Here is a 26,030-nt window from a genome sequence, read left to right on the forward strand (position 1 = left end):
CACATTCCCTTGCATTTTAGAACCGGTATGTTCTAAAAACCGAATTAATTAAAAACATGATTAAATCCAATTTACCAGTTTCTACACAGCTGGAAGTCAAAACTTGGATAGAATTTAGAATAAAATAAACACAAAACCAAAGCAAGCAAACAAACAAAAAAACACTGATAGCTGTACCGGTAATATTCCATCATGGTTTCAATGTACTTTGGCAAAAGCAGAGATAACATAAAAGTTGCACTTACTGCTAATTACAGAGACGTAGTGAACTGTAAGACATACGTAAGCCAATGATGATGCAAAGCAGACATAAGGTTCAGGAGAAAAAACAAGAATGGTTAAAATATCTCCCGGCTGAATGTGAAACAAGTGTAAATTTCCACATCTTGCACAGAGGGGGAAAATCATTTTCAAATGGGAAATGAAAAACTTGATAGGCTCAAGTGTCCCATTTGGGAGTGGTTTAAAGCACTTCTGACTCAAACCAAAATCATCTATGAACTGAATAACAACCACCGCAGCTCTACTGATCACCACATTTCATTGAAATCAAGGGTGTTGGTTCCTCAGACAACACAAGTGTCATCAGCCCAGCAGGCACTTTCTGCATTCGCTTACATGGCACTCAAGGTACGGGGGGGGGAAAGAAAGAAAAAAAAAAAAAAAGAAAAAGACGCAAGGATTCTGAACTGTTAAATATAAAATCACAAACTCTGAGGTTCTGTCTGGTCTGGGTTTACTATTAGTCAATTTTTTTTTTTTTTTTTTTTTTTTAAATAACAACAACCACAATAACAACAAAAGAACAAAACAACAACATATCTGATCTGAATTTTTCTTTTTCAATTCACCCACATTGCCTTTTAGCACAGAGAGCAAGAGATGAAATAAAAGAGGAGGAGAACACATCGCTCCTAGTTCCCTTCTTGGACCTGGACAAACAAGCTGAGCATGGGGGAGCACAAGTGGCCATGTAAAGAAAGAAAGGAGGGGGGAGAAAAAAAAAAAAAAAAAAAAAATTATTATTCCCACCACCACCATAATGACAAATCCAATTTTGACTGCACAAGATAGAACAAACAAGCTGCTCACCCTATCGCCCTCAGGAACTGGGCTTCCAACATAATAAATTATATTTACAAATGCATTTTTCTATACCTTTTCACCACCCCCCCCCCCCCCCCCCCAAAATACCCTCATATTCCAAAACCCCTGCATTGCATCTGAAAAATGTGAATTGTTCATGTCACCATACATTTAGTAAAAGCAAACCAAAACTTTAAGAATGTAAAGAGGCCACTATGAGGAAAACGCTAACACTATCTCAGTGACTTTTTTTTTCTTTATACTGCCATCAAGTTTTAAAATATCTACATTGCCTTATGGAGTTGCAGGGAGAATGTCGATTAGTGTCCACCACCTTTCATGCACACAATCACCCAGTTACACATCCCCACATTAAACAAGCCCAGATATACAATGGCAAAACACCTCTGGCTAAAGTCATCATTTTAAATAAGCCACTTTTCAACTTAAATTTTTAAACATTTACTGACCCACGAAATTATCTGCCCTCTCACACATCCCCCCTTCATGGTAAAACACATAGGACTTCTCACAGCTATTTCACTTCAGGTAAAATATGATTTTTTTTTTTTTTTATGGCATCACTACTGGGATGATAGACTTCTTTAGAATGTTATACAAAAATGACAATCTCTCAATTTACATTAAAAAACAACAGCAGTCTAAAATGTACAAATCACATTTTTTGGACAAATTTACATCCTGGAAATAATTCCGTTACATACTGTATAAGTTCTGGCAAAATTTGAGAAGTGTTGTTTTCACGCCTTATTAGCAGTGTTTAATACAGGACCTAGACTGCAAAAGCACGGTAAAAACAGACTATGTCACTTTAATAACCATTTAAGTACAACTGAACAGAGAAGAACTGAACTGAAAGGCAAATATATCACAAATATTTTCTTCCTAACCAGCTAGTGCTTTTACGAACGTAGTGCCTCGATTCAGTCGACGGCACAAAAAATAATTTAGGAGACACGGTATGGGACACAGCTCTTTTAAAGATGAACACATTACACAGTCAACTTGATTTCCTCTGCAAGTGTAGATACTAGAGTTCACACGATGCAAAACAGGTAAAATCAACCATGAGAAATAACCTGCCATCTCAAATCATACAAGACTAATCTAAAAGTACAAAATTGTGTGAACATAAACTTTTATTACTCATTTGAACCCACAAGAACTGTGCAGGAAAAGGATTTCACTAAGTAAAGAACTGATCTGCATAGAAAGTGCACCAAAAAAAAAAAAAAAAAAAAAACAAAACAAACTATCCCTTATAAACACTGCAATAAGTGCCCATACTGTTGACAACCTACAGACTGGCTGCTTTACTTTCTTTAAAGCCATACCATTTCAACAGATTGCAGTTGCGGAGTATAAAGAGACCAATAAATAATAATATTTCCTGTAAGACAAGCTGCAGATACACGTTTGCTCTTTGGTGTACGTTTGTGCAATATCCAAAATCTTCCACTAGAGGACACAGAAGATACGACTGCTGATTAACATATCCCACAGTGGATGTGATTAAGTATTTCCCGACAGACATAAAAGCATCCCAGGGGTCAGTATTTGATGCTGGTGAGGAAATACTAAATATGCGTCTCCGTGAGGAAATGAAAAGGATTCGACACACCTGCTTTTCTAAAACCTTGAACAAACTTCCACCGATTCATGTTCGGAATAAAATCCCACAGAGTATGTCAGTGCATATGATACACAAAAACTGTATGACTTATGAGGGGAGACTTTTTTTTTTTTTTTTTCTTCGAGGGTCGGGAAAATTCGACGACGACGACCAGCAAAAGCATTTTTGTTGCTTTGATGGAACAGTTTAGACACAAACACTTCGGATCTTGAAAGACTGCGGAAAGTTCACGAGCGATCCCTCACCAGACCGTTCGGTACTCGACCAGACGTGCGCCGGTTTGCGTCAAACGGTCTAAAACACATTCTTGAATACGCGGAGGTGCTGCAGTAGAACTGCGTATGGCCTTGGCAGCGGCAGCGAGGACCATTCCTGCTTGGCCGCCTCCTTTTGCATCTGTAGCCGTTTCTCGGGGAATGTTCTCAGTCCTCCTCGTACGCTCGTCACGTCCTCCGACACGTTGCTTCCCATCGCGAAGGGATGCGGCGAGCGGCATCCAACAGCCACTCGGAGGGGAGCTGGAAACGAGGGCGCCCTCAAGTTCACATGCCACGTTAAAGTCACCACATTCAGACAACCACCATTCCTTTAAACCACCGAAAGGGAGAGCGATGGACCGTATGCGAGTTAATTCCTTAAAACATTTGCACCGTTTCATATTTCTATACATTTCCTTTTTCATTGTCCAAAGGGTAAGTATGTTTCTAGCTAATTTTGAAAATGAACATTAATACTAGGGGACACTGAGCCTTTTCTCATCACATGCAACTGACCGATGATATTAAAAATGTGTATGCAACCGTTTTGCATGTGCGCACTTCTGACTCTGTGTGTGCGTGTGTGTGTCTGTGTGTGTGTGTGTGTATGGATTTATGTAAGTGTGTGTGTGAGACTGATGTTACTGAAGCAGTCATGTATTTTCTCCTGCGGATACTGGCTCCTCCCCTTCTTCCTCTACAGCCTCCGAGATGGGAGCGTGAGCTTGAAGCTCCTCCCCTCGGCCTGCTCTCGACAGGACTTCCATCCAGCGTCGCTGTAGCTCCTCCCCTTCAGCACTGAAGTACAAGGTTAAGTGACTCTGGCTGATCTTGAAAGCATGGCGCCGCTCTAGTCGGTCACATGTCTCTGGAAGAGACACTTCAAACCCTATTAGAGGGACACTCCTCTGAGCCTTAACATCCTAGGAAGGGAATAAAGAAAACACAGATGTTCAGTCAGACAAGTGTATACCATCTGCTTCAAAGCATCCCTGAAACCGAAATCGCTAAATAACCGTTAATGACACGTTTCCTCATCTCCTCCCACTGGCTGTGCATCACCTGTCGCTGGATCTCTCATCAAACAAACCGCTCCTCTGCCTGCCCCTAGAACTGAGAGACAGAGGGACTGAGACGCCTTGGTGAAGCTACCGCCTGCGCTGCTGGCCTGTGCCTGCCATTAATGGCTCCCTGAGCTTCCTAAACTTCACCGTTTGGGAGCCTTAATTTTTAAAAGGGCTCGCTTGAGTGAGAGTCACCCTAGGATGCTTACAGAGCGAGCCAACAAGTATAGTGTCCCACCAGATTCATGCTGGAGACAGAGACACGTCACCTAAACAAGTCGTATTTGGAGGACTGATGTCACCTGTTTATTGCGTTTCACCCTAACCCTTGTTCAGGATCTCGCGCTGTACGCGAATGTTTTGGTGAATGGAATCATCTCCTGTTGGCAGGCTTACCTGCAACATCTGAAATTTCGGTTTATAAGTTCAGTGCAGTCCAACGACTTCTGATAACACCAAATTGTTAACGTTGTGACAATCCAGAAAGAACCAGCAGTACTGAGTGCAGTATCATTCGTGATAATCCAATCATACGTTATCAATAACTGCCTGCGGAATGCATGGCTGTGGCAGTCCCGAGCACAGCCCAGAAGCGCAGCACGTGAGGCAGGGTACACCCTGGACGGGATCCCTGTCCGATCACAATGCTGAGTCATGTGTCAGACTCGCACATACACACACACACGCTATGGGCAGTTTAGAGTCGCCAGTTCACCTGAAACACAAGTCTTTGGAGCGTGGAAGGAAACCACAGAATCCCGAGGAAAGCCATACACACAAACACAGAGAGGACGTGCCGGCTCTCTTAGGCGGAGCTGGATTCGAACCCGCGTTTACATCCATCAGCACTATCTTTTGTGTCACCACACATTTGCAGCAAACAAACAGCAAATTAAATCACACAAATGCATTTGGAATGATATTGCATTTCAAGATCTCTGCATTTCAACACTTTAGGATTTAAACTGCTGGGTAAGGCTTTTATATTTGCCAGCTCAGCATCTTTTAATATGTTTTTGCTGTAGGACTCTATTTTGATAGATTGTTTCGCTACATGAGAAAGGGTCACACGAGTTCTGAGAGGTGCCGGCAAGCGGGCGCATGGCGATGAAACAACCGAGAAGACACAGCCAGCACGAAAGGGGCCGCTCGGCATGGGCTGCGGGAATTTTAGGGCACAATTTCAGGGCACCTCGTAGCGTAGTGGTTGGAGCCAAAGGCTGTGGGTTCAAATCCCATCTCCAGCTATAGCACCATTGAGCACGGTAATTACTCTAAATTGCTCCAGTAATATTACCCGGCTGTATAAATGGGTAAATAATTGTGTCACTTTGGAGAGAATAAATGTAAATTACATGTGCTCATGAGCACAGATCATTACAATATGAGCACTCATTATGCGGGGTGAGATTGCACTTGACAAAAGAGGGTAAAGATGAGAGACGAGTAGGCTGGGGTGACGAACTGTCTTCCGCTTACCTGTGGTGCCCCATAAATGTACAGGACCAGGGGCTCGTTTTCCGGGACGACAAACCATGCTTTCTGCCAGCCACGCCCACTCCCCTTCTCCATGTGGTGTAGGAAGCTGCAGAGAACACTGTTCTCCGCAACCACCGAGGCTTGTTTCTGTGGACAACACGTGCACAGGTCCTTAGAGCAGCCTCTCACACATCAAACAGCGACTCTTACACCTGCTCCGTGTGCGGCGTCAGCAACTAAGCAGATCTGAACCTGGTCGATATTTCTTAGGCAATATTGTGACGCTACTTTTGGACTGCTTCAACGCTAACGCGAAGCTTCATATTCATACGCAGCTAAGTAAACATTTTTTTTTTTTTTTTTTTTAAAAAGTGATGTCTGCTGTCCACGGTTGCCCTTAATCCTGCATCACACGGCTCTCTTGTCCTGGTAGCACCTCACCTCCAGTATGGACCTGCGCCTGTGTGTAGACTGGCTCAGCCCAGCGGGGGAGGGGGCAACCCCATGCAAGGTTGTGTAGCAGTCCACACACACGCGGTTGGCCCGGTTGTTGTCGTACAACAGACGAGCCCGGAACTCCGAGCACTTCCCACACACCACCTTCAAAGTAAGACAGCAAAAGCTCGCTCAGTGCCATAGTGTATGGCGGTTCACGCCGAACTGCTACGAGCCTACAGCACGGACACACGAAACACTGCTACTTGGTTCTGCGCATCAGCGGATCAGACACCTGCCAGACAATCGACAGCAAACAACGGAGCCGACTCAACGTCCAGCCGGACCCCGAACCCCAAGACGTACATGACCGCAGGCCTTGCAGTGATGGCGCCTCTTAGTGATGGAATTAAACGGTTCCTGACACTTCATGCACAGCGTGACCTCCTTCTCGCGGATGGGTGTGGGGGCACGTTTCCCCAACTCTGTGCAGTTCTGGGAGAGACAAGGAGACGTAGGTCAGCACAAGCAGATTATCATGGAAGGGACAGAGGGTGCAGAGTGTCCTGTACTGACACTAGTCCTACTACTGAAGAACGAAGCGGGTAGGTGCCTCTTACTGGAGAGTTGGGAGGGGTATATTCCTCATCTCTGGAAGAGCAGTTGAGCAGTCGGAAGGTTTCCAGGGTCTGTTCGTGTCTCTGAATGGTGGCCTGGATGGCCTGGGTGAGAAAAGGGTCGATGTAGTAAAACACCACTGCAGGTAAATTGATCTCCATCAAGACGCCTGTAGTAAACACTGCAAAAGGATTATGGTAACAATGTTACCTGGATCCAGTCTTTCTTCTCCTCTTCAGTCCTACGCAAAATAAAAAATTAGTTCAATTAAAATCTGCAATAAACGAAAGCATCTCTCATATACTTAGCTATGAACCGAAGCACGTTGAGGCATCCGTTTGACGATCTCGTGTTCAGGTAGCCTGGGGTTCCCTGCCTGTGTGCGGAAGAGCCAGCTCACCTGGCCTGCAACTCCAGAGAGCGCTGTTTGCCTGACACAAGGAATGTCCTGGGCATGTTGACACTACTGGTCTCCTTCAGCTGCAAAACCCAGCATGAAGTCACCACAGAGTCAGTTATGCTTCCTGCGAAAACCAGTAAGTCATGCTGGCATGACTGGCTTTCAACAAGTCATATTTAAAAACAGGTCCATAAATCAAGGAATATTCATGCAAGCTGGACATTAGCAGTCAGCATGACCATCGTTGCAGTGACAGCAGCTCTGGAATCCCAGCAGTTTTAGTGTTACAGTGGTGAGAGTAAAAAATTATATATATATATATATATATATATATATATATATATATATACTTGAATCACCATCATTGTACAAAAATGTGTAAAGATATGAGAGTTAAAGACATGGAAAAATTATTCAACTTAGACTTCTAGCGAGTCCAGACTCACCTCCATGCCATCTACATCAATCCTGGCTCTGACTCCAAATTTCTGACCAATCAGCCGTAGTTTGGGGACACAGTATAGCAACCTGTCGTTGAACTTCAGCAAGAAGGAGAAGTTCAGGAAAGGACACAGATCGCACATGGTACACAATTGCTATAATACTTAATTACGTGTTGATCACGCTCACTCACCAGTATGAGGTATCGATCTTGGGAAGTCCCGTTCTTGGCTGACAGTTTGAGGATGTGCCCTTCCTTGATAAGCTCATTGGTGGGGTTAACAATGTCCTCCTCGCCACCCAGCAACTCGTACACCTTCAACAGCTTGTGCATTCTCTCCTGAGACACAAAGACGCACGCAAACACGCGGACGCACGCGTTAAAGCCGGCACCGATCAGCGGAGCGGTTGCACACCAAGCTTTCTGACTGGGCTCTGCTCTGCGGCACAGCTGGCGGAGTACTTTGGCGGGCGAATGTGCTTCGGAGCTCAAGTCTATGTACGTGAGAGACTTCAAACCTCAAGCAACTAAATATAAACCGTATCAAATTCGAGTCTTTGCAGATAATGTTTGAGGATGTTAATGTGGTCTGCACTCTGCTGTGTCTACTCACCATCTTTCTGATTGCTGCGTTAGAGTGTTCTGCAGCTGTTGCTATCAACTCCAGCGATTCTAAAAGACAGAAGAACTACATCAGAACAAAAAACCTTCCAGAACGCCAGTAGAAGTGCTCTGATGTTATAGCTCTCATATAATTTCTCTGATATTATCAGACAACGAGATGACCTCATAGACTTGTGCGCCCAACCACAAATGAGTACAACTCAGACGAGGTTCTCCGGAGGAGAGGTTGCACTGGTGAGAGCCCAGATGCGCTGGAGTCAGAGGCGGCAGGGTGGCAGACTCACTCTGAGCATCCTTGAAGTCATCGGCATCCTCTGGTAAGCGGTGCAGGTAATCCTTGAGCAGCAGTTCATAGCGTGGGATTCGCTGCACTGGCTCCAGCATGTGGTGCTGTAGGGTGAGGTTCCCACACATCTCTTCTTTCTGAAAGACGGATGTAGGGAAAGTCAAGCCTTGAGAAGTACATACACACACATACACAAGTGTTCGGAGACAGGGTGCGAGGTACAGACAAAGTGTTCAAAGAGACGTATACTGCTGGCCCTCGACTTTGACCAACAAACTTTTTACATTTACATTTATTCATTTAGTAGACGTTTCTGTTCAAAGCGACATACATCTCAGCAAAAGTACAATTTATGCATTACATTGAGAAAGAGACATAGCTGCAGACATGTAAGTCTCAAGTAGACGTAGTTTGTTCCCTACCACTTGTTGGACCGAGGTTCATCGATCGAGTAGGTGCATAAAACACAGGATAGACAAATCCCAATACCCTCCCACCAATTTTTTAAAAAAATATTATAAGATACACAAATAAGCAAGTACAATGCCAGCGTAATGGCTGAATAAAGGTTGTATCTGCGGATGCTTATGGAGTTACGATGCGTGAACAGTTACACCGTAAATGAGCTGGAGAGATCTTGGGCGAAATGGATCTGGAAAAGGTGAGTTTTCAGACCCTTCTTGAAAGTAGACAGTTTCCGCCGTTCTGAGTGACAGGGGAAAGTCATTCCACTGCAACGGACCCAGAACCGAGAACCTCCGACCTTTACCTTTCGTGCGCAGGACCAGTGGAAGTACTGAGAAGTATTTAGTATTTGAAGATGAAGAGGGAAGAACAATAAACATCTTCTTTTTGAGGAAATTTAGAAATTAGTTCCACTTAATGACACTGAACCACATATTAATAATGGAGTAAAAAGAGAAAAACAATCAATGCCCATGTATTTAGCAGGCAGTGTAAATATAGCCCAAGATGAAAGAATGATCAGAGTCTACAAGGCAAGAATGATCAGTTTATTGGTGATTTCAGTATGGCTTGTAGTTGTGGAGTGAGATTCTTTTGTAATTAGTTGACTAATTTCAGCGTGAAAAGAGTTTAAATATGAAAATTCTAGTAAAGATGGACTGTTTTGATGGATTACAAAGTTTGAACAAACCCAAAGACACACCATGGATAAAGAGGAATAAGTTATAAGAGTTACTTCATGATAGTCTGACACTCATTGCTAGAGCTTTGCAATAAATTTTTTACATGAACATGGCTCATTGAGCCAAATTAAAATGTATTTTCATGGAATTAATGTTTATGGGGTCATTCTTCCCTCTGCATTTTGATTTATTATTTCATAAAGCTTCACCCAATATGCTGACAGCTGTGAATTTGCAAATGCTGCTTTAAGTTTTTCCAACACATTTCTTCACCTGTGGCCAGGGTTCTTTTTCGTGCTCTCTTATTTACGATGTGTCATAAATGCTCAAAATGTGCAGCAGTGTGTGCACGAGGCATCCTGGCTCACCAGCATGGCCTTCTCAAGCTGCCCAATGGGAGAGAGGGGTAGAAAGTCTGCTGTCCAGCACCCGTCCAGCACCCATCCAGAAATGCGGATGGCTCCCAGCCCACAGGGCTATCATGTTACTGACATTTACATTTATTCATTTAGCAGATCCTTTTCTCCAGAGGTGCCAAATATCAGAATAAACAAGAGTACATTTTGCAACACATGAAGAGTTATAGATGCAGACATGAAATTCTCAAAGCACAGGCAGTTTGTCCGAACCCAGTGTTTGCTGGTGCGCATTATACAAGCAGCTGACTGTAGAACCGAGATAATACGATATAATTTGTTATTCTTCTTCAACTAACAAACTAATGCTCACTCCCAAATAATTTCCTAAGCTGGGAACCAACTACACAGAGAAACAAAGGCATGGAGAGAGACACGTGCACAAAGCATAGAGAGACGAACACAAATACCAGGGACAGAGCTACACCTTGTGAGAGAGCACAAAAGTATAGCTCTCAACCTTAATTACCATTTAGTAGGATGGCATTTTGTGTCGGTTCATTTTTAGCCAACCAAGTCATTAGACATGTTGTTAAGCAGTCAGGATCACAGATAAATATACACATTAGAGGAAGAAACATGAAACAAGAAAAGTACTCTTTCGGTTTATTTTTAATTGCATTTTCAACGGATTTTTTAAAATCTCACTGCCTTTCTGGATTTTGCTGTCCAGGTAATCAATGTCAGAAAAAAGGGTAGTTGGTAGTGTAGTGGTTAGAACCTGTGGACCCAAAGGTTGCATGTTTGAGCCCCACTTCCAGCTGTAGTACTATTAAGCAAGGTACTTAATCTGATTTGCTCCTGTAAAAAATTCTAGCTGTAAAAAGCCCAGCTGTTGTCACGCCCTCATCCACCGGCCCCTCAGCGACACCTGCTACCAACTGGGGTAACACGGCATAAAAGGGTGTCCCGGAAGCTCCTCAGTGTGGAACCTCCAAAGAGAAACCGCAGCACCCCGTTCCTTATTTTTCATTGTCCCCCGTGTTCTTTCTTTCCTGGTTTTTGATCTCCGTCTTGCCTCACTGATGACGATTCTTGTGTATTTTCTTTGAACAACGTTTGCTCAACGATTGACCACTCTTTCGCCTGTCCCTTGTTGAAAATAAAGAAGAACAAGACCGCACTTGAGTCCATCGCTTAATCCCGACCGCCAGAAATGAAAGAAGGTTCCACCTCACCCACGGACAGAGTGGGGATTGGACGCCTGCAAACACCATCTTAGTGCAAGGCGCCAAGTTAGGAGCCCACAAGCAATCCCTGAAGCTGATTGAGGGGGACACTCCACGAACTGATATTGGCTCTCCAGTCCAGCAGGCTCATACAGTCTACAGAGGATGCTGCAGAAAGTCCTCCTAGTGGCGATTTGACAGCGACACCTCTGAGCGCCCCGCCTCTCAACCCATGCTTCGCTACCCCGGAAAAGTACGACGGGTTGCCGTACAACTGCCAAGGTTTCCTTATGCAGTGTGAGCTGGTGTTCTCCAGCTCCCCCCAGGTCTATCTCAATTCAACAAAGACTGCTTACTCGGTGGCCCTCTTGACCGGACCAGCGTGAGGGCAGGCTGGCACACCCATACCAAAACCACATACGCCGACTTCTGCAAGAAGTTCGAGGCGGTCTTCGACCACCCGCTCTTAGCACACGTCGCCAGCGACCGCCTCCTGCTCATTCGGCAAAGTAACCGCTCAGCTGCCGAATACGCGCTGGAGTTCTGGACGCTGGCAGAACAAAGCAGATGGAACACCGTGTCCCTCCTGGCTTGCTTCTGGAACAGGCTGCAACCCCTGCTCCAGACACAGCTGGCATATCACGGGGAAGAGGGGACTTTCGACCACTTTGTGAAGACCGCTGTGGACAACCTTGCTCATAAGAGAACCCCAAGGCGATGGGCGGTCGCACCAGTTACGGCTTCCCAAGAAGAGAACCCCAAAAAAATGCTAATTGGATGGAGTCAACTGAACCCCGATGAGAGACGTGCCACCTCCAAGTTTACCCATACCTCTACTGCGGCACTCCAGGTCACTTCCCCTTCTCCTGTCTAGTGCGACCACCTCGAGGAGCCCACCCAGAACCACAGGTCAGTTCCTTTTGTCATCCGGGGCAACTTACTATACCGGTACACGTAGCCTGGCCAGGTAACCAGAGAAGTAACCACGCGTTAGTCGACTCAGGGGCGGCTGGGTGTTTTATGGACGCCGAGTTTGCTCAGGCGAACGGGATTCTGGGCAAAGACTGTGACGTAATGTTAAGGGTGAGCACACTGGATGGGCAGCCCCTAGGTTCGGGTGTCCTGCGCAAAGACCCTCCACATGACCGTTAGGGCATGCCATCAGGAGAACTTGGTGTTTTTTCTTACTCACACCCCAGACATCCCTGTCATCCTGGTTTTCCCCTGGTTGATAAGGCATCTGTCACGAGGAACACAGGGAGCCAGGACGGCTGAACCCAAGTGCAGCATTGTTCATCAGAAGTTGAGGGAAGAGGCGAGTTCTCAAAACCAGGGACAGGCGAAGGGTCGGTCGATGGGCGAACAGGACAGGAACGAGGATCCATGGACGTAGTCGGAGAACGAAGCAAGGAGTCAAAAAAAAAAAAAAAACCGGAGATCGTGAACAGAACAAGAGTGCATGTAGTAACACGAGAAAGGGCGGTTGTCCCAAACGAGATTCCGCAACGGTACGGGAGCTGAAGAGGGTCTTTATAGGGTGAGTAATTACTCATGAGGTAGTGTGGAGTCAGGTGTTGTTGCTTGTGTTGTGGGCATGGATGTGACAGCATGATCCAGTGGCCACTCATGACATTTTGGACCCTGCTCCGATTGTTGCTTTTTACAGGGACCGTCCAGCACCTCGTCCCGGGGCGTCCCCCTTCTCAGCATAGGGCGGCAGGGGCCACCCGTATGGGGGGGATACCTTCAAGTTGTCATCCACCGGCCCCTCAGTGACATCTGCTGCCAATTGAGGGGAACACGGCATAAAAGGGTGTCCCGGAAGCTCCTCAGTGCGGAACCTCCAAAGAAAAACTGCAGCACTTTGTTCCTTATTGTTTCCTTGTCCCCCCTGTTATTACTTTTCCGGGTTTTGATCTCTGCCTTGCCTCCCTGACGAAGATTCTTGTGTATCTTCTCTGGACAGCATTTGCTCATCAATCAACCCTAGCCTGGACTTTGACCATTCTTTCACCTGTCTGTTGTTGAAAATAAAGAAGAACAAGCCCGCACTTGAGTCTGTCACTCAGTCCTGAGAGCCAGCAATGACAGCTGTATAAATAGGTAAATAACTAAGTAGTTTAATGTTGTAAGTGTAGAAGTGTCAGGTAAATGAATAAATGTAAAAACATCCAAGTAGAAGAGAATTATGAGACTGCCTTAATTCAACTCCTGCGGTGCTTACATCTCGTCTGATATTTGAGTGTCAGAAATCAGTTGACAAAATGTATTATCAGCCAATTTGTCAAACGCTGAATATTAAAAAAGGTCATGAGTAATGACTTTGTACCTCAAAGTTATTGTTTTAGTAATTACTTCAGTTGCACTTTTCTGCAAAGCGGTTCTTAAGTTTGTATACCGAGTCACAGTTGGTTCTGCTATAAAACCTTTTAATTAGCAATTTGGATATAATGGATGCATAGACTAATAAAATTTACATAGTGCCATCTTTTGAAAGCATGATTTGGGAATAAGACCGTACACTAGTAGATGCAGTTTTAAGTTATAAACAAAAGATGTAACACTGAAATTTCAAACATGTTTTGGGTTTGGTATTTAATTTTCATCTGCTGTATTATGGTGGCATGGTGGCACAGCAATTAGAGCCTGGGTGGTGCGAGAGGATGTGGGTTCGATCCCCGCTCTGTCTGTGTGGAGTTTGCATGTTCTGCCCATTTCTGCGTGGGTTTCCTCCCAAAGACATGCTGTTCAGGTTCACCCATAGTGCTTGAGTGGTACAGAGACTGATTTACACTGATGTATGGATGAGTGACCCCTTGTAAGTAGTGTATCTAGCAGCGTAAGTTACCTTGGTGAATAAGGTGTGTGGGCTGATAACACTACATAGAGTTTGCTGGAAGTTGCTTTGGAAAAAAGCGTTTAAGTGAATAAATGTAAATTTATTACAGTTAAATGTGGTTGGCTAAGTGTATTGAATTACAAAAAGGGACTGAGTGCCAGTTTCATTGTAATATATATAATACATATATGACGCCAAAACGACCTCTTGCTCCCAGGCCTCCTAAGCCCCAGAGACTGCTGCAATGTTCCACAGAAGGGTGCTGTGTTAGTATTGTACAGGTGCAGGGAAGAAGCGTTTGAAGGCACACTGGCGCTCTGGGCCTAGCCCCATTAGCATTCCTCCAACTCTCCAGGACTGTTTGATGTCATGCGTAACTCAAGGTGGACTGGGTAGTCAAAAGTCAATTATTCAGAACCTCTGCTTTCTGAAAAAGGTTAGAGATAATTACTTAAGCTCATCTCACATCTGACTTTACTGTAGTTCTCGGTGCTGTCATCATCTGAAGCGGAACAACTCGGAACCCTTAAACCCTTTCCTGACACATTACACTGAAGTCAACGAGGGGAAATCTACATGCTGTTGGAACGCAGCCAGAGTTCTGCAGAAACAAAATCAAAGCCAACATTTAAAATCTTAAGGAATTTTAAACTATTTCAAGCCTTTTACCACAGCTGATGACCACATGCACATTTACCTCTGCTCAAAACGTGTAACGGAATAAACAGCATCGTAACATTGTCCGTGTCTCCTCACACACAAAACTGTAAAAAATATCAATAATTTGTTGTATTTTTGTATAGCACCTTCTTAACATCCTCGCTTTAATTGCCTAACACTATATAGTGCAAAAGGTTAAAAGCAAAAAGGAACATTAGGAATATAATAATGTTACCGTTTAAAAAAACCACTACACCCCAACCAAACCGCTTCTCTCTTCCACTGCTGCCTGCTTGGTGGTCCCGCGCACAAAAGGTAAAGCACGGAGGTTCTGGGCTCTGTCTCCGTTGTGGCGGAACGACCTCCGCCCCCCACCCAGAACTGTTGAAACTCTGTCCACATTTAAAAAGGGTCTGAAAACTCACCTCTTCCACACTCACTTCACCCATGATCCCTTAAAGCTCACGTAAGGTGTAAATGTTCATGCACCATAACTTTATGATCACGCCCGGATAAGCCTTTACGCAGCTGCTACTCCTGCATTGTACGTAAATGTTTGTGCATCTCAAAAAGTAAGGTGGCGTAGGAGTAGCAAAGTGATCAGGAATCATCTGTTTTGAGTTGTGTGCAGCAACTTGTGTGACGAACATTGTTGCATCTGGTGGAAAGAAACTAACTTTAAAGAATCACACATCTGAAACTATGTCTCTCTTTCTCCTAATGTAATGCACAAACTGTATTCTCCGAGACGTACGTCACTTCGGAGAACAGCGTCTGTTAAGTGAATGAATGTAAATGTAAAAAAGAAAGAGACTGGACTGCAATGAGAAAGAAAGCAAAACCTGTAAGGCCGGTACAAAATGAAAAACTTTTGAGAGTTCAAGGGCAACTGGCTGACTAATTCCGCATTTGTAAAAACATGGTCGCTTGAAGCCGGAATTTCCATTAGCGCCTCTCAATCAGGACTCTATATTATTATAGATATATTATAATATTGCACTAATAAGCAGCATTTTACAAGTTAAAAACAAAAGATGTATCTGACTAAAAAACATAGAAGTAACAGTATTATAAAGAGAAACTAAGAAATTTACAACAAAAGCATTTTATAACTGTTGGTTCATTGTCAATAAATGTGGTAAATCACTGACACTTTCCTGCTGATACAGTCCATTGATGAAAATGCAGCTGATGATAATTGCACAGAGGGAAACGTTATAATCGCCTTCAGAGTGAATTGCTTTGCAAAACTATGCTGCCGATTATGCTTAGAAATCAAAAGAGAATTCAGGGACAAAGCGCTGTGGTATTTATAACCCCCCCCCAAAAAAAAACGGTCCTGCCACTAATATGTATCCGGCATGTGTGAGAGAGAAACAATGGGAAGCACGCACAAATGGCAATGTTTTACTCCATCATAAGAAAGCATAACCAAAACTGAAGTCAGGGGCCGAGCAGAGGAGGTTCTCACCTGAATGTCATGAATGATGGCCTTGAACTGGGAGGAGCGCTCCATCCAGGTGTTGACCAGCTCCATAGCTCGGTCAAAGTTCTTCACGTACTCCCCGTACATCTTCAAGAAGGGAGCCAGCTTCTGCAGGATGTCCCCGATACGGGGGTTCAGGTCCCTGAAGAAGCGGGTAGCGCATCAGCACTTGGACAGAGCAAAGGAGTTGGGGAGATCCTGGGGGCCACTTTTCTGCTGCCATTTTCACGACTTCGCTCATCCTCTACATCCTTATCTCGTTCCAAACAATTACACAGTCTAACGCAAGCACAACTTTACGTCCTTGCGTTTGGGAAGAATGGCTTTCATTGAGCACAGTACTCTTATTACATTTTTCACTTGTCAAGTGCATAAGTTGTGCAAAGGGCCCTAAAATGACAACCCGAGTCAACAGCAGCACTTCATTTGCAATTACGCCGTCCTCCACGGTTCAACTCTTTGACTCGTGTGGGTGGGATTAGTCACTACGGTTAAAACTGTGATTAAGTGAACGTGTGTGACACTGAAGAGTGGTGCATATCTGCTTCCGCTTATTAGCCGCAGCTGGCTGTTGCCGTGCACACCTTTTTACATACATCAAGGATTTATTTTGATACTGATATAAGCCAGCATTGCCATACAGCTATTTTTGTATTTTCTCAAGATACTCTATCTCCGGTTGCCTGAGGACATCTGAGAAAGGTAGGAGGGAGCTGAACAAAGTGCTAGAGTCCTGAGTCTCTCTCACCACTCCTCCATGCGTTTCTCCAGCGCCGGTAGCAGGAACTGCTGGTGGAAGCAGTAGATGGAGCAAATGTTGGAGAAGATGCCCATGACCACCTCGCAAGGGAAGGAGCCACGCAGGCGTGCCTCCTCCATTAGCTGGGAGCAGAACACCTGGTCCAGGAGGTGCAGCCTGGACACGTAGGCTTTCTCCGTGTGCAGCAGCTCATTGGCGATGTTGAAGACCCTCTGCTGGACAGACAGCTGCTAAAAGACACAAGCAACACACTCAAACTTAAGAGTTCTGCGATATGCATTCCGTGGGTAGGCTGTTTTATTCACCCTACTACTTAATCTGAAATGTTCAGTTATCTGATGTTGGTTCTGTACATGCTATATATGACTGATAATCCAACCTTTTCTTCTGGATTCCTTAGTGACTGATGAAGATCTCGTTACACTCTAGTGTACCAAGCGTATCATATGTGATTATACATTTTCATTAAAGAAGGAGAGTCGGCTATATGCAGATACTACAATCCTTACATAAAACACAGAGATTATTAACGCAGGTTATTTTTGAAAATGTGGCTGTGGATCATCCTCACGACTGAAGGAATAACATCAAATAATCCATGAAAAAGAATGACAAGAGGGGTGTCAATTTTTGGGGAAATATTCTGGAAGGCAGCCGCTCACCTCCGAGGAGTCCTGCCTTTCAGTCTTGGGCAGGGCGAGGGGTTGTAATGTTGTGGGGGTCAGCTCACTTTCATCTCCACTTCCCTCCTCCATATCACTGTCCCCCTCTGAGTCCCTTCCCCCTTCTGCAGAGGCTGCCCCTTCGCCCTCTGGCCCCTCCGTGCAGCTACAGGAGTGGACAGAGGAAAGGGTGGGGAGGGGCTGGGCAGGGCTGCAAGGGCACACCTCCCTCCCGTGTCCTGCCCGCTCCTCGTCCCCACCGAAGCAGAGCTCCTCGCTGTGAGATGGCGAGCTGATGCTATCGATGCCACTGTCCCTGTTGGCCAGTTTGCCGTCCGTCTGCGGTGGGGGAAGGGACAGGCGCTCGGAGGGAATGCCCGACTGACTGGCCAGCAGGTCTCTCATCTCCAGCGCGTCAAGTAGCTTGTCGGAGAGGCTGTAGCCAGACTCCAGAGAGAGCCGCCTCTCTGAGCACGATGCCCCCAAGTCCTGTTCCTCCTGCCTGTCCTCTCCACCCTCCCTTTCTCTGTCAGCATCGCCCTCCTCTGCTTCATCGGCTGCCTGCAGCGCCACGGACTGGACCTCCTGAGGCTCGGGGCTGGGCAGGGAAGGTTCCGGTGCGACGGAGGCAGCCACTCCTGCTCCTGACTGTGGCTCTGGGACTCTCGGAGTACACAGTGCCCCCCCGGTGATATCTGGCACCACAATTATCTGCTCTCTGTGAAACGGAGTACGGACTTAAGGTCAGCATTCAACTAAATTCCAGTGTTTCTGAGGAGTAAAAGTGAACTCAGTGTTGAGAGGGAAACAAAAGAACTGCCAGTGGTGGGTGCACTAAAGACCATTGACCCTCATATGCAGAAACCACCTAAAAAAGCTGCGAGCACTTTGACGAACACCTCGGATGATGTTCTTACCTCTCAAATTTCTCAATTAGAGAGAGCACACAGGAAGGAGACACAGTCCCCTCTCCACGGGTCAGGGAAGAACGGGTGGAGCGTGGGTCTGCTGGGAGAGGCCTTGAAGGGGGTGGTGGTGGAAGGGGCTTGTCCGGGGCTCTCGGTCGACGCCCACTTTGCAAATGAGGTGGCTTTGGGGGGACTGCGGACAATAATAACAACTGATGTTTTACTGCGGGGTTCTCGCAATCACGCTGCGTAAAAGGTGAGAACCGAACTACCTTGTGGTTTCGGGCCTGGAAGGGGTGGGCGTGTCTTGGGCGTGGGTGCAGTTATCTCCGGGAGGCCCTTCTCAGGGGTGCCATTGCAGTGACGAGGTCCCAGTGGTCCCGGGTCAGAGCAGAGACGCTGGGGGGTCTCGTGGCTCCCAACACAGGGGCCAGGCTCCAGGGAGAGGCTCTTGGTGAGCAGCCTGGGACTGGAGGAGGAGGAGCCTGTAGAGAGAAGGAGCCCGGGGCCATTGGCTTAGGGTAGGTTCCATTCCACGAACACGATAAAATGTGTAATTTTTGCTCAAAATATAATTTCTACTAATAGAAAGAAAACTGCTTTCAATTTGTCAAACGCTTTCAGCAGTTCCCCAGAGAATCGCATAAATATCACTACAGTCAGCAACCGATTGCTAGACTGACGGGGAGAAACCGAGACAACTTCCGCGTGAAGCACACACTTGACCCACAATTCCCCTCCGTCTGAGTGTGTGGCTTCGACAGAAGTGATGTCACCGAGTTATTCAAAACTCCCAGGCCACCCGTAATACGAGGACTGCTCGATTCCTGACCTACATCTGAAGTTTCAAACCTAGACTTTTTCCCAACCTCGTTTCGGACCCTGCAGGTTACTGCCTGTGCGCTCTGTTTACGGTGCATTCTTTGACACGACGACATCCAACGTGCCGAGACATGTGAAACACGTTGAAATATTTCGAGGGTTCTCGTTTAACCATCAAATCTCGAACCCTGCGGCAGTGAAATCATCGAGGAGCGAAACGTACGTAACGAAGCGTGTTTCACGTTCAGGTATAAAGAGAGCCAGCGCGTGTTTTCGCAAGTAGGAATTGGTTTGAATTGCTCTGAAGCAGACCGAAGGAAATTTCAGATCGGATTGCACAGAAGTCGGCATTTCTGAGCAGAACCACAGCCTGCTTTGTGCGCGGCTGGGAGCGCAATTCGGCGGCAGCGCGTTCGGCGACGGTGCTCGAGGATTAGGAACGGGCGGCGCCGGATTACACTCAGGAGTGTTTAGTGGGTCAGTGTGTTGGTGCCGGGCTGCAGCGTGTTCAGTGGGTCAGTGTGCTGCAGGGGGCTCCCCGTGCCAGCCCGCGCTCCAGCGTCGGCAACCAGCAAGTCGAGCATCACGGTCAAACCTACGCTCCGCTTCCCAAGAGCTGCGGCGCGACCCCAGGAAACTCCCGAGTTCACTCCCATGGATATCTGCCTCCCAGCGGGAGTAGCAGCAGAGTTCAAATGCACCCCCCCCTTTGTTTTCCCCTAAAATGGCTATGATACCAACAAAAGCAAGTGACCAAACAAGAATGTTTTCCAAACTCGCAAGGAATCTCTTAAAGTGGCGTGGACAGGTCATTCGGTAGGCAAGCTCGCTGTCTGGGGGACGTTGCCATCTTAAAAAAAAAAAAAAAAAAGCAAGCCTGTCCCCCACATGGTCCTAATTGGTTCCGTATGATGATACCAGGACCCATTTCTCCAGACCGGGGGATTTAAATGAGTTCCACATGTTTTCCTAAAATTGTTTCAGTGAGACAGACTAGTATCAGCAAACCCAAGCTATTCTGGCCCTTGGTTTGGCTTTCAGTTGTTTGCACTAATTTCTTTTTTTTTTTTTCCTTCCAACAAAAGGTCAAAAAGAGCATAGAATACACACACAGACACGAGAAATACTGTACTGCTATTTTTAAGACAATCGACTGAGAAAAACATTGTCTTAGAAATTCGACAAGGGAACAAAAGGTGCATTTTAGCACCAGTAACATTCAAAGTATAATGCCAGCGCTTTCCCTTTTATCCTTTGACTTTCAGCGATAACGTGGCACCAACTCTGCCTCGTGATAAGCAGTGTCCTCAAGCGTACCTCTGGTAACGGGATCTATACATGACAAATGGCTCCGAGATAATCAGATGTGGTGGAGGACGAGGAGGAGGAGGAGGAGGAGCTGGCTGCGAAATGGGATTTGCATGGCAAAAAGAGACCAATACACATCCCAAAGGGCCTCCATGGCCTCTTCAAATCTAAAACCAGTTTGAAAGCCCTTTGAAAGTACCCCAGCTTAACTCACCGCCCGGACGCACCGAGATCCACCACAAGATGCTATACTTTTCCTTTTGAAGCATTTTAAGGGTGCATTTTTAGCTGCGATCAGTAGCTGAGCCTTAATCTAATGTCACTCATTCGATGGTCACCTCCTCCTGTTCAGGCAATTCACAAGCCAAACAGTTCACAATCCTTGGTGGATTTTAACCATTTGCTTTTGGAAGAACCACAAAGTAGAAACAAAGCAAGTGTGAAATTACGATCTAGCACCGACAGAACTTGTGAGCGACTTCACCTTTATGAGGCCCTGGATGCTTGATAATCCCTCCGTACCGGGGCCCCTATTCCCATCTCCGTGTTGGATTTAATCCACCTTTATGATTACATACACTCAACACCAGGCTGCACCAGATGACACCCTTGCCATATTTTAGTAAAACACCTTGTTAAATGTGTAACTCATAAAACACTATTTCTGGCTGCGAGTTCTGGTGACATTTGTGAACCGCTGCCGAGTGTGGTCCAGAACTATTGAATGATCCATATATGGGGACCTTTGACTAGTATATGAAACAGCCTCGCAGAAAAGAAGGAGGAAAAAACATGGCATCAGACAAAAAAAAAAAAAAAAGAGGGGCAGCAGGTAGCGTTGTGATTGCAACTTTCGCCTTGCAGACGAACAACCCCGGGTTCAAAGCTGGAGGTCTCACAATGTGCTGTAGTCCCCTTGAGCAAGATTCTTATGCTAAATCACTCCAGTAAAAACTACCACACCATATAAATGGGTAAATAACTAAGTAGTTTAAGCATTTTTTTTCAAAAAAGAGTCAGTCAAGTAAAAGAAAAAACACAGAATAATGGGGGAAGGCTCAGTATAATGGACTCTCTAACCAAAAAAACTCTGGACCCCAAACAATATCCCTAAGCAGTCCCTACTCGCACCAATCAATGATTCATGGACTTATTTTTAGTTGGTACAGGTCTGTCATTACTTGCCTTTTCAAGAACCCCGACAACAGAAGCCAAAGATGGTGCGAACAATCATTTTGTTTTAAATCACTCGTCTTCTTACCGACTCTCGCAGGTTTCCGGTGTATCTACAGGTCGGAGCTTGAACCCTAAACACCTTACGGCTGTCGCAAAGACATTCAAAGAAATAACCGAAAAAGGCTGACGAGGAGGGACGAAAAAAAAGTGTCAGACTTATGCGAATTGATTTTGAAAACGCAATATTGACTTAACCTTCAAAGCGTTAAGAGCAGCTCCTTCTTTCCGAAGACTCATCTGAACACGGAGGCAGAAGGATGAAAGCCTGCTAAAATCTATACAAACAGAACAGCAATTACAAGAACACATGAGACTAACTGATAAACAGTTCATTGCATATTAACACCACACACACAATGTTTTTAAGAACAGCTTGCATTTACACAGATGGACATTTCACGGGACCAATTCAGTTAAGTACACTGCTCCGGCACACAATAAAAGGATGCCTCCTGGGACTTGAACCTGCAGCATTCTAGTCTGTGTCCTTAATTACTGCGGTATTCACTGTCCCAAGGCACTGCCTCACACACAGATGTCTGCCTTGTCCTCTTGTCCCACTGTATTTCATACCCAGCTGGCTTACAGTACATTTTCTTGCCCTACTTCCCAAATAGACAGTAAAAGGCAAAAGGGGAGGCTTTCAGGTCTGCACTACACATGGGCTGAGAGCAAAAGAACCATCATGGTAACAGACACTAATCAATAGAAGTAACCAACAATTTCAGATTTTAGATCATAAAAATGTTAATCTGTACAGAAGGGGGTTTAACAGTAAGTTAAAAACAGCAAGACAGGAGGCAGAAGCAAAATCGCCATATTTAGTGTGTTATTCTTTCGTCGCCTTATTTATGCATTCTAGGAAACTGAGACGTCTGTTTCATTGAAAGCAGTAAGAATTTTTGTAAGATGATTTCTAAGTGTAAAAGGTATTTTAAGAGTTAGTTAAATATCGAGTTTTAAAGAGGGGGGGGTGCAGTGGCACAGTGGGTTTGACTGGGTCCTGCTCTCCGGTGGGTCTGGGGTTCGAGTCCTGCTGGGGGTGCCTTGCAATGGACTGGCATCCTGTCCTAGGTGTGTCCCCTCCCCCTCCAGCCTTACGCCCTACGTTGCTGGGTTAGGCTCCGGCTCCCCGCAACCCCATATGGGACAAGCAGTTTCTGATGATGATGTGTTGTAAAGAGTACACCCATGCAAGCACTACTTGGGTTTTTTTGGGGGGGGGGGGAAATCAGTCCATGTACAACAACAAAAGAAAGATGAGGAACCTGGCTACTAAAAGTAAGCGGGATTCACAGATATCCTCCTTTAGACAAATGGTCGCTAATTTTCACATTAATTCGCAATGAGGATTCAAGTGAAGGTTTATTTGCCAAGGACTGCAGGCTTCATAAAGAATGGGAACACGCCGAGAAAACTGCATGCACCAGTGACCAGGACCGCAACACCAGAAACCACTTTTTAGTAGCTGCTTCATTGACACTACTGGCTCTAAAAGACGAGGACGAATTAAGAAATGAATTATACGACCGGACCGTATTTTAAATTTCTAGTTGACATGGTTATCTTTGACAAAGACAAAACGGCAAGATCACCTTACAAAAATATAGAAAGTGCATTGAATCAAAGTGATTCGGATCACCAATCTTCTCCGACCATATCGGAGTGCCGCAAGGAGACACGAGAATCGCTCTCCGACAGTCAACCGCCACAACCTCCCTCCATCGTTGCGATCCATTGGAAGACTTGCCCGGGTGTGATGATGGTGACAAGTGAGGGGAAGTCTACAAATCATCTAAATTCTCACTTGATTGGTGTACAGGATCTGGCAGGACATTGTGAATTGTCTCGTCTTTATTGTCACTATTTTCTTGATGTCTTCATCTGCAGCTGGACAGCTTGTGTAGGCCTCACTGCTTTCACAGAGCTGGGTTATTTATAAAAACAATTCACGTTGCTCAAGCTTACCAAAAAAAAAAAAAAAAAACCTCCCCACCTGTCAAAGTACAGCTTCTGCATTCATGACCCCGCCTAATGCCCAAGTACGGAAAGGTGAGACCGAATTTACATCCTAAGGTGTCATTTGTCCAGATTCGGCGCTTGCGTTACAGTATAATGATATTTTGAGACACAGACGTCTTTTTTAACGCCAACTTTATTAGGCTGAAGCTACCACTGTCTTTGCCATACATTTTGCAGGTCACCTTGCTGCGAAAGGCGGCGATGAGGATTAACATTCTCCTCTCGCACACGAACCACTTGAACGCCTCCAAATAAAGAAATGTTGACGAAACCCGGCCACGTACGTCGAATGTCCTGACAGGCTGCCCTGCACAGGAACCCATTGTCCGTCATCTTCGATTGCACCTCATGACCGGTATGAAAACGCTGACTTGACTTAAACCCGTGAAGTGTGACACACCCCCTAAAACAGGTTGTCCAGATGAGTGCGCGGGCGCGCACACACACACACACACACACACACACACACTACAGGGCCTCCAAAGCTTCCCCAACACATAGGTTGCAAGGGCAACACTGTCAAATAAAAAGGATGCAATGATTCCATCCGGTGTCCTACTTCTGGGTGTCCACCTCAACCAGAAGCCATTTATGTACCTATAGCTGCGATGTCTACGAAACGCCACATTTACATGATCAGCACATCGACATCGCCCTGGCCAAACACACCCACCAAATTCAGCTGAACGAACTCTGACGGGCACACATCTCTCCCTACCCAACAGAAGGCAAATACACACACTCTAGCATGTGTGGTCGTGATGGACTAGCAACACACACACACACACACACACACACACACACACACACACGATGAATTGCCTACTGGATCCTCCACTGCACCGCTTTGGAAAATTATGGTTTTCATGAAGGGTTCTCCTTGTAACCCTTTGCATATTGATTTTAAAAAAAAAAAAAAAACTGCATTGAAAAAATAGTGGTCACCCAAACTAGATTATGCAGGCGAGATGTATATAAAAACCAGACACAAAAAAAGCGGGCAAGTTCCCTCCTTCGACAATGAACCGTTACAACAAAAAAAATAAATAAATGAGAGCGACTGTGTGACCGTTATTTCTATTAGCATCAATGCGATCCAGGCGCGCGCGCGCACGCACGCACACGCACATCTGCGTTTTCCAACACACTCGCGGAAATAACCCTTTAGCCATTTGCTCAGAGGAGAACCTCGTCGAGCGGGATCGCACCGCAAACACAGCACATACATGATGAAGAAGACGGTGTGTCCGTGATGCGCCGCACACATGATCGTGCGCACGCTACGGACGAATTATATCACACACACACACACACACACACACATCATCATCATGCACAGACACACTCGCAGCAGCTGGGAATGTGTGTAACATCATCATCATGTCGGTGGGTTCATGCATGCTCGCCGCTGCTCTCGGTTCGGTTGCAGCGTGTGCAGAAGGAGCGGCGGCGGCGACGGCGACGGCGTCGGTCTCTTACCCCGGAGCACGCTGCTTTTATCCATGTACATCGCGCAGCACAACACGAAACCGGTCATTAAAACAGGGAGCGGGAGACAGACGCGGTCCCCCCGATGGCTGCCAGAGACGGAACGACGTGGATTTATTCTTCCTTTCGGCGTGGGGGGGGGGTAAAAAAAGAAAGGAAGAAAGAAAGAAAGAAAAAAAAAAGCAGCTCCGCCGCCCGGTCGCCCGCCACACAGGGACACCGACGACGGTAAAACACCACCAGGCAGCGTCGCCTTATTTCAATAAACGGAAGCCGGCGTTCGAAGGAGCCGCTCCGCTCGGCGGCATCCTCACCGGGCGGGTCAAAAGCAGGAGAGGAATCCGACGGAGCGACCGGCGAAAACGGCTCTAAGGGTGGTGGTAAAAAGCAGTGCGCGGACAGTGGCTGTGGTCCTCGTCATCCTCGTGGCTCCGGAGCCGATCCTCGCACGACACACCTCTTCTCGCGCCCGGGAAGTAACTGGAAAACGGCGATTTCGTGCGTTGTGCGCGTTTCAGACGCGCTCCCCCCACCCCCCGCTCCCCCCCATGTTCCCGTGGCGGCGCGCGTACATGCGATGTGACCCGCACCCCCCTCCCCGCGTGTGTCTGTCTCCGCCGCTTTCCCACCCCCACCCCCCCCTCCCCGGTTGTTTCCTTGACAACAAATTAGAGGCAGTGAGTGCGTCGCTGGCGAAGACACACCGACACCAGAGCACAAGTTAGGGCGAATGACAGTAGAGCGAGGTATATAAAAAAAAA

At 46.2% G+C, this 26,030-nt stretch overlaps 1 protein-coding gene across 4 annotated transcripts in view; it reads right to left on the reverse strand.

Annotated features, from left to right (window-relative positions):
* Window positions 1-1,793: 1,793 nt before the first annotated feature.
* Window positions 1,794-26,030, reverse strand: part of fgd1 (FYVE, RhoGEF and PH domain containing 1) — a 45,544-nt gene continuing 21,307 nt past the window's right edge. For 2 of the 4 annotated variants that reach the window (XM_029257457.1, XM_029257463.1), the window contains exons 2-17: window positions 18,666-18,878; window positions 18,403-18,586; window positions 17,486-18,203; window positions 16,812-17,053; window positions 16,049-16,205; window positions 8,344-8,482; window positions 8,049-8,107; window positions 7,628-7,774; window positions 7,440-7,532; window positions 6,994-7,073; window positions 6,804-6,834; window positions 6,596-6,697; window positions 6,342-6,470; window positions 5,982-6,140; window positions 5,541-5,687; window positions 1,794-3,920 (exon numbers count right to left, since the gene is read on the reverse strand). In XM_029257457.1, coding sequence (XP_029113290.1) covers window positions 3,651-3,920; window positions 5,541-5,687; window positions 5,982-6,140; window positions 6,342-6,470; window positions 6,596-6,697; window positions 6,804-6,834; window positions 6,994-7,073; window positions 7,440-7,532; window positions 7,628-7,774; window positions 8,049-8,107; window positions 8,344-8,482; window positions 16,049-16,205; window positions 16,812-17,053; window positions 17,486-18,203; window positions 18,403-18,586; window positions 18,666-18,878 — 2,870 coding nt within the window. In that variant the 3' untranslated portion in view covers window positions 1,794-3,650. Of the gene's footprint in view, window positions 3,921-5,540; window positions 5,688-5,981; window positions 6,141-6,341; window positions 6,471-6,595; window positions 6,698-6,803; window positions 6,835-6,993; window positions 7,074-7,439; window positions 7,533-7,627; window positions 7,775-8,048; window positions 8,108-8,343; window positions 8,483-16,048; window positions 16,206-16,811; window positions 17,054-17,485; window positions 18,204-18,402; window positions 18,587-18,665; window positions 18,879-25,260; window positions 25,356-26,030 lie in introns of those variants that run through there. The other 2 variants (XM_029257461.1, XM_029257458.1) reach the window with 2 other exon arrangements.

This window comes from Scleropages formosus, chromosome 1 (genome assembly GCF_900964775.1).
Source record: "Scleropages formosus chromosome 1, fSclFor1.1, whole genome shotgun sequence".
In the NCBI taxonomy this organism is placed as follows: Eukaryota; Metazoa; Chordata; class Actinopteri; order Osteoglossiformes; family Osteoglossidae; genus Scleropages; species Scleropages formosus.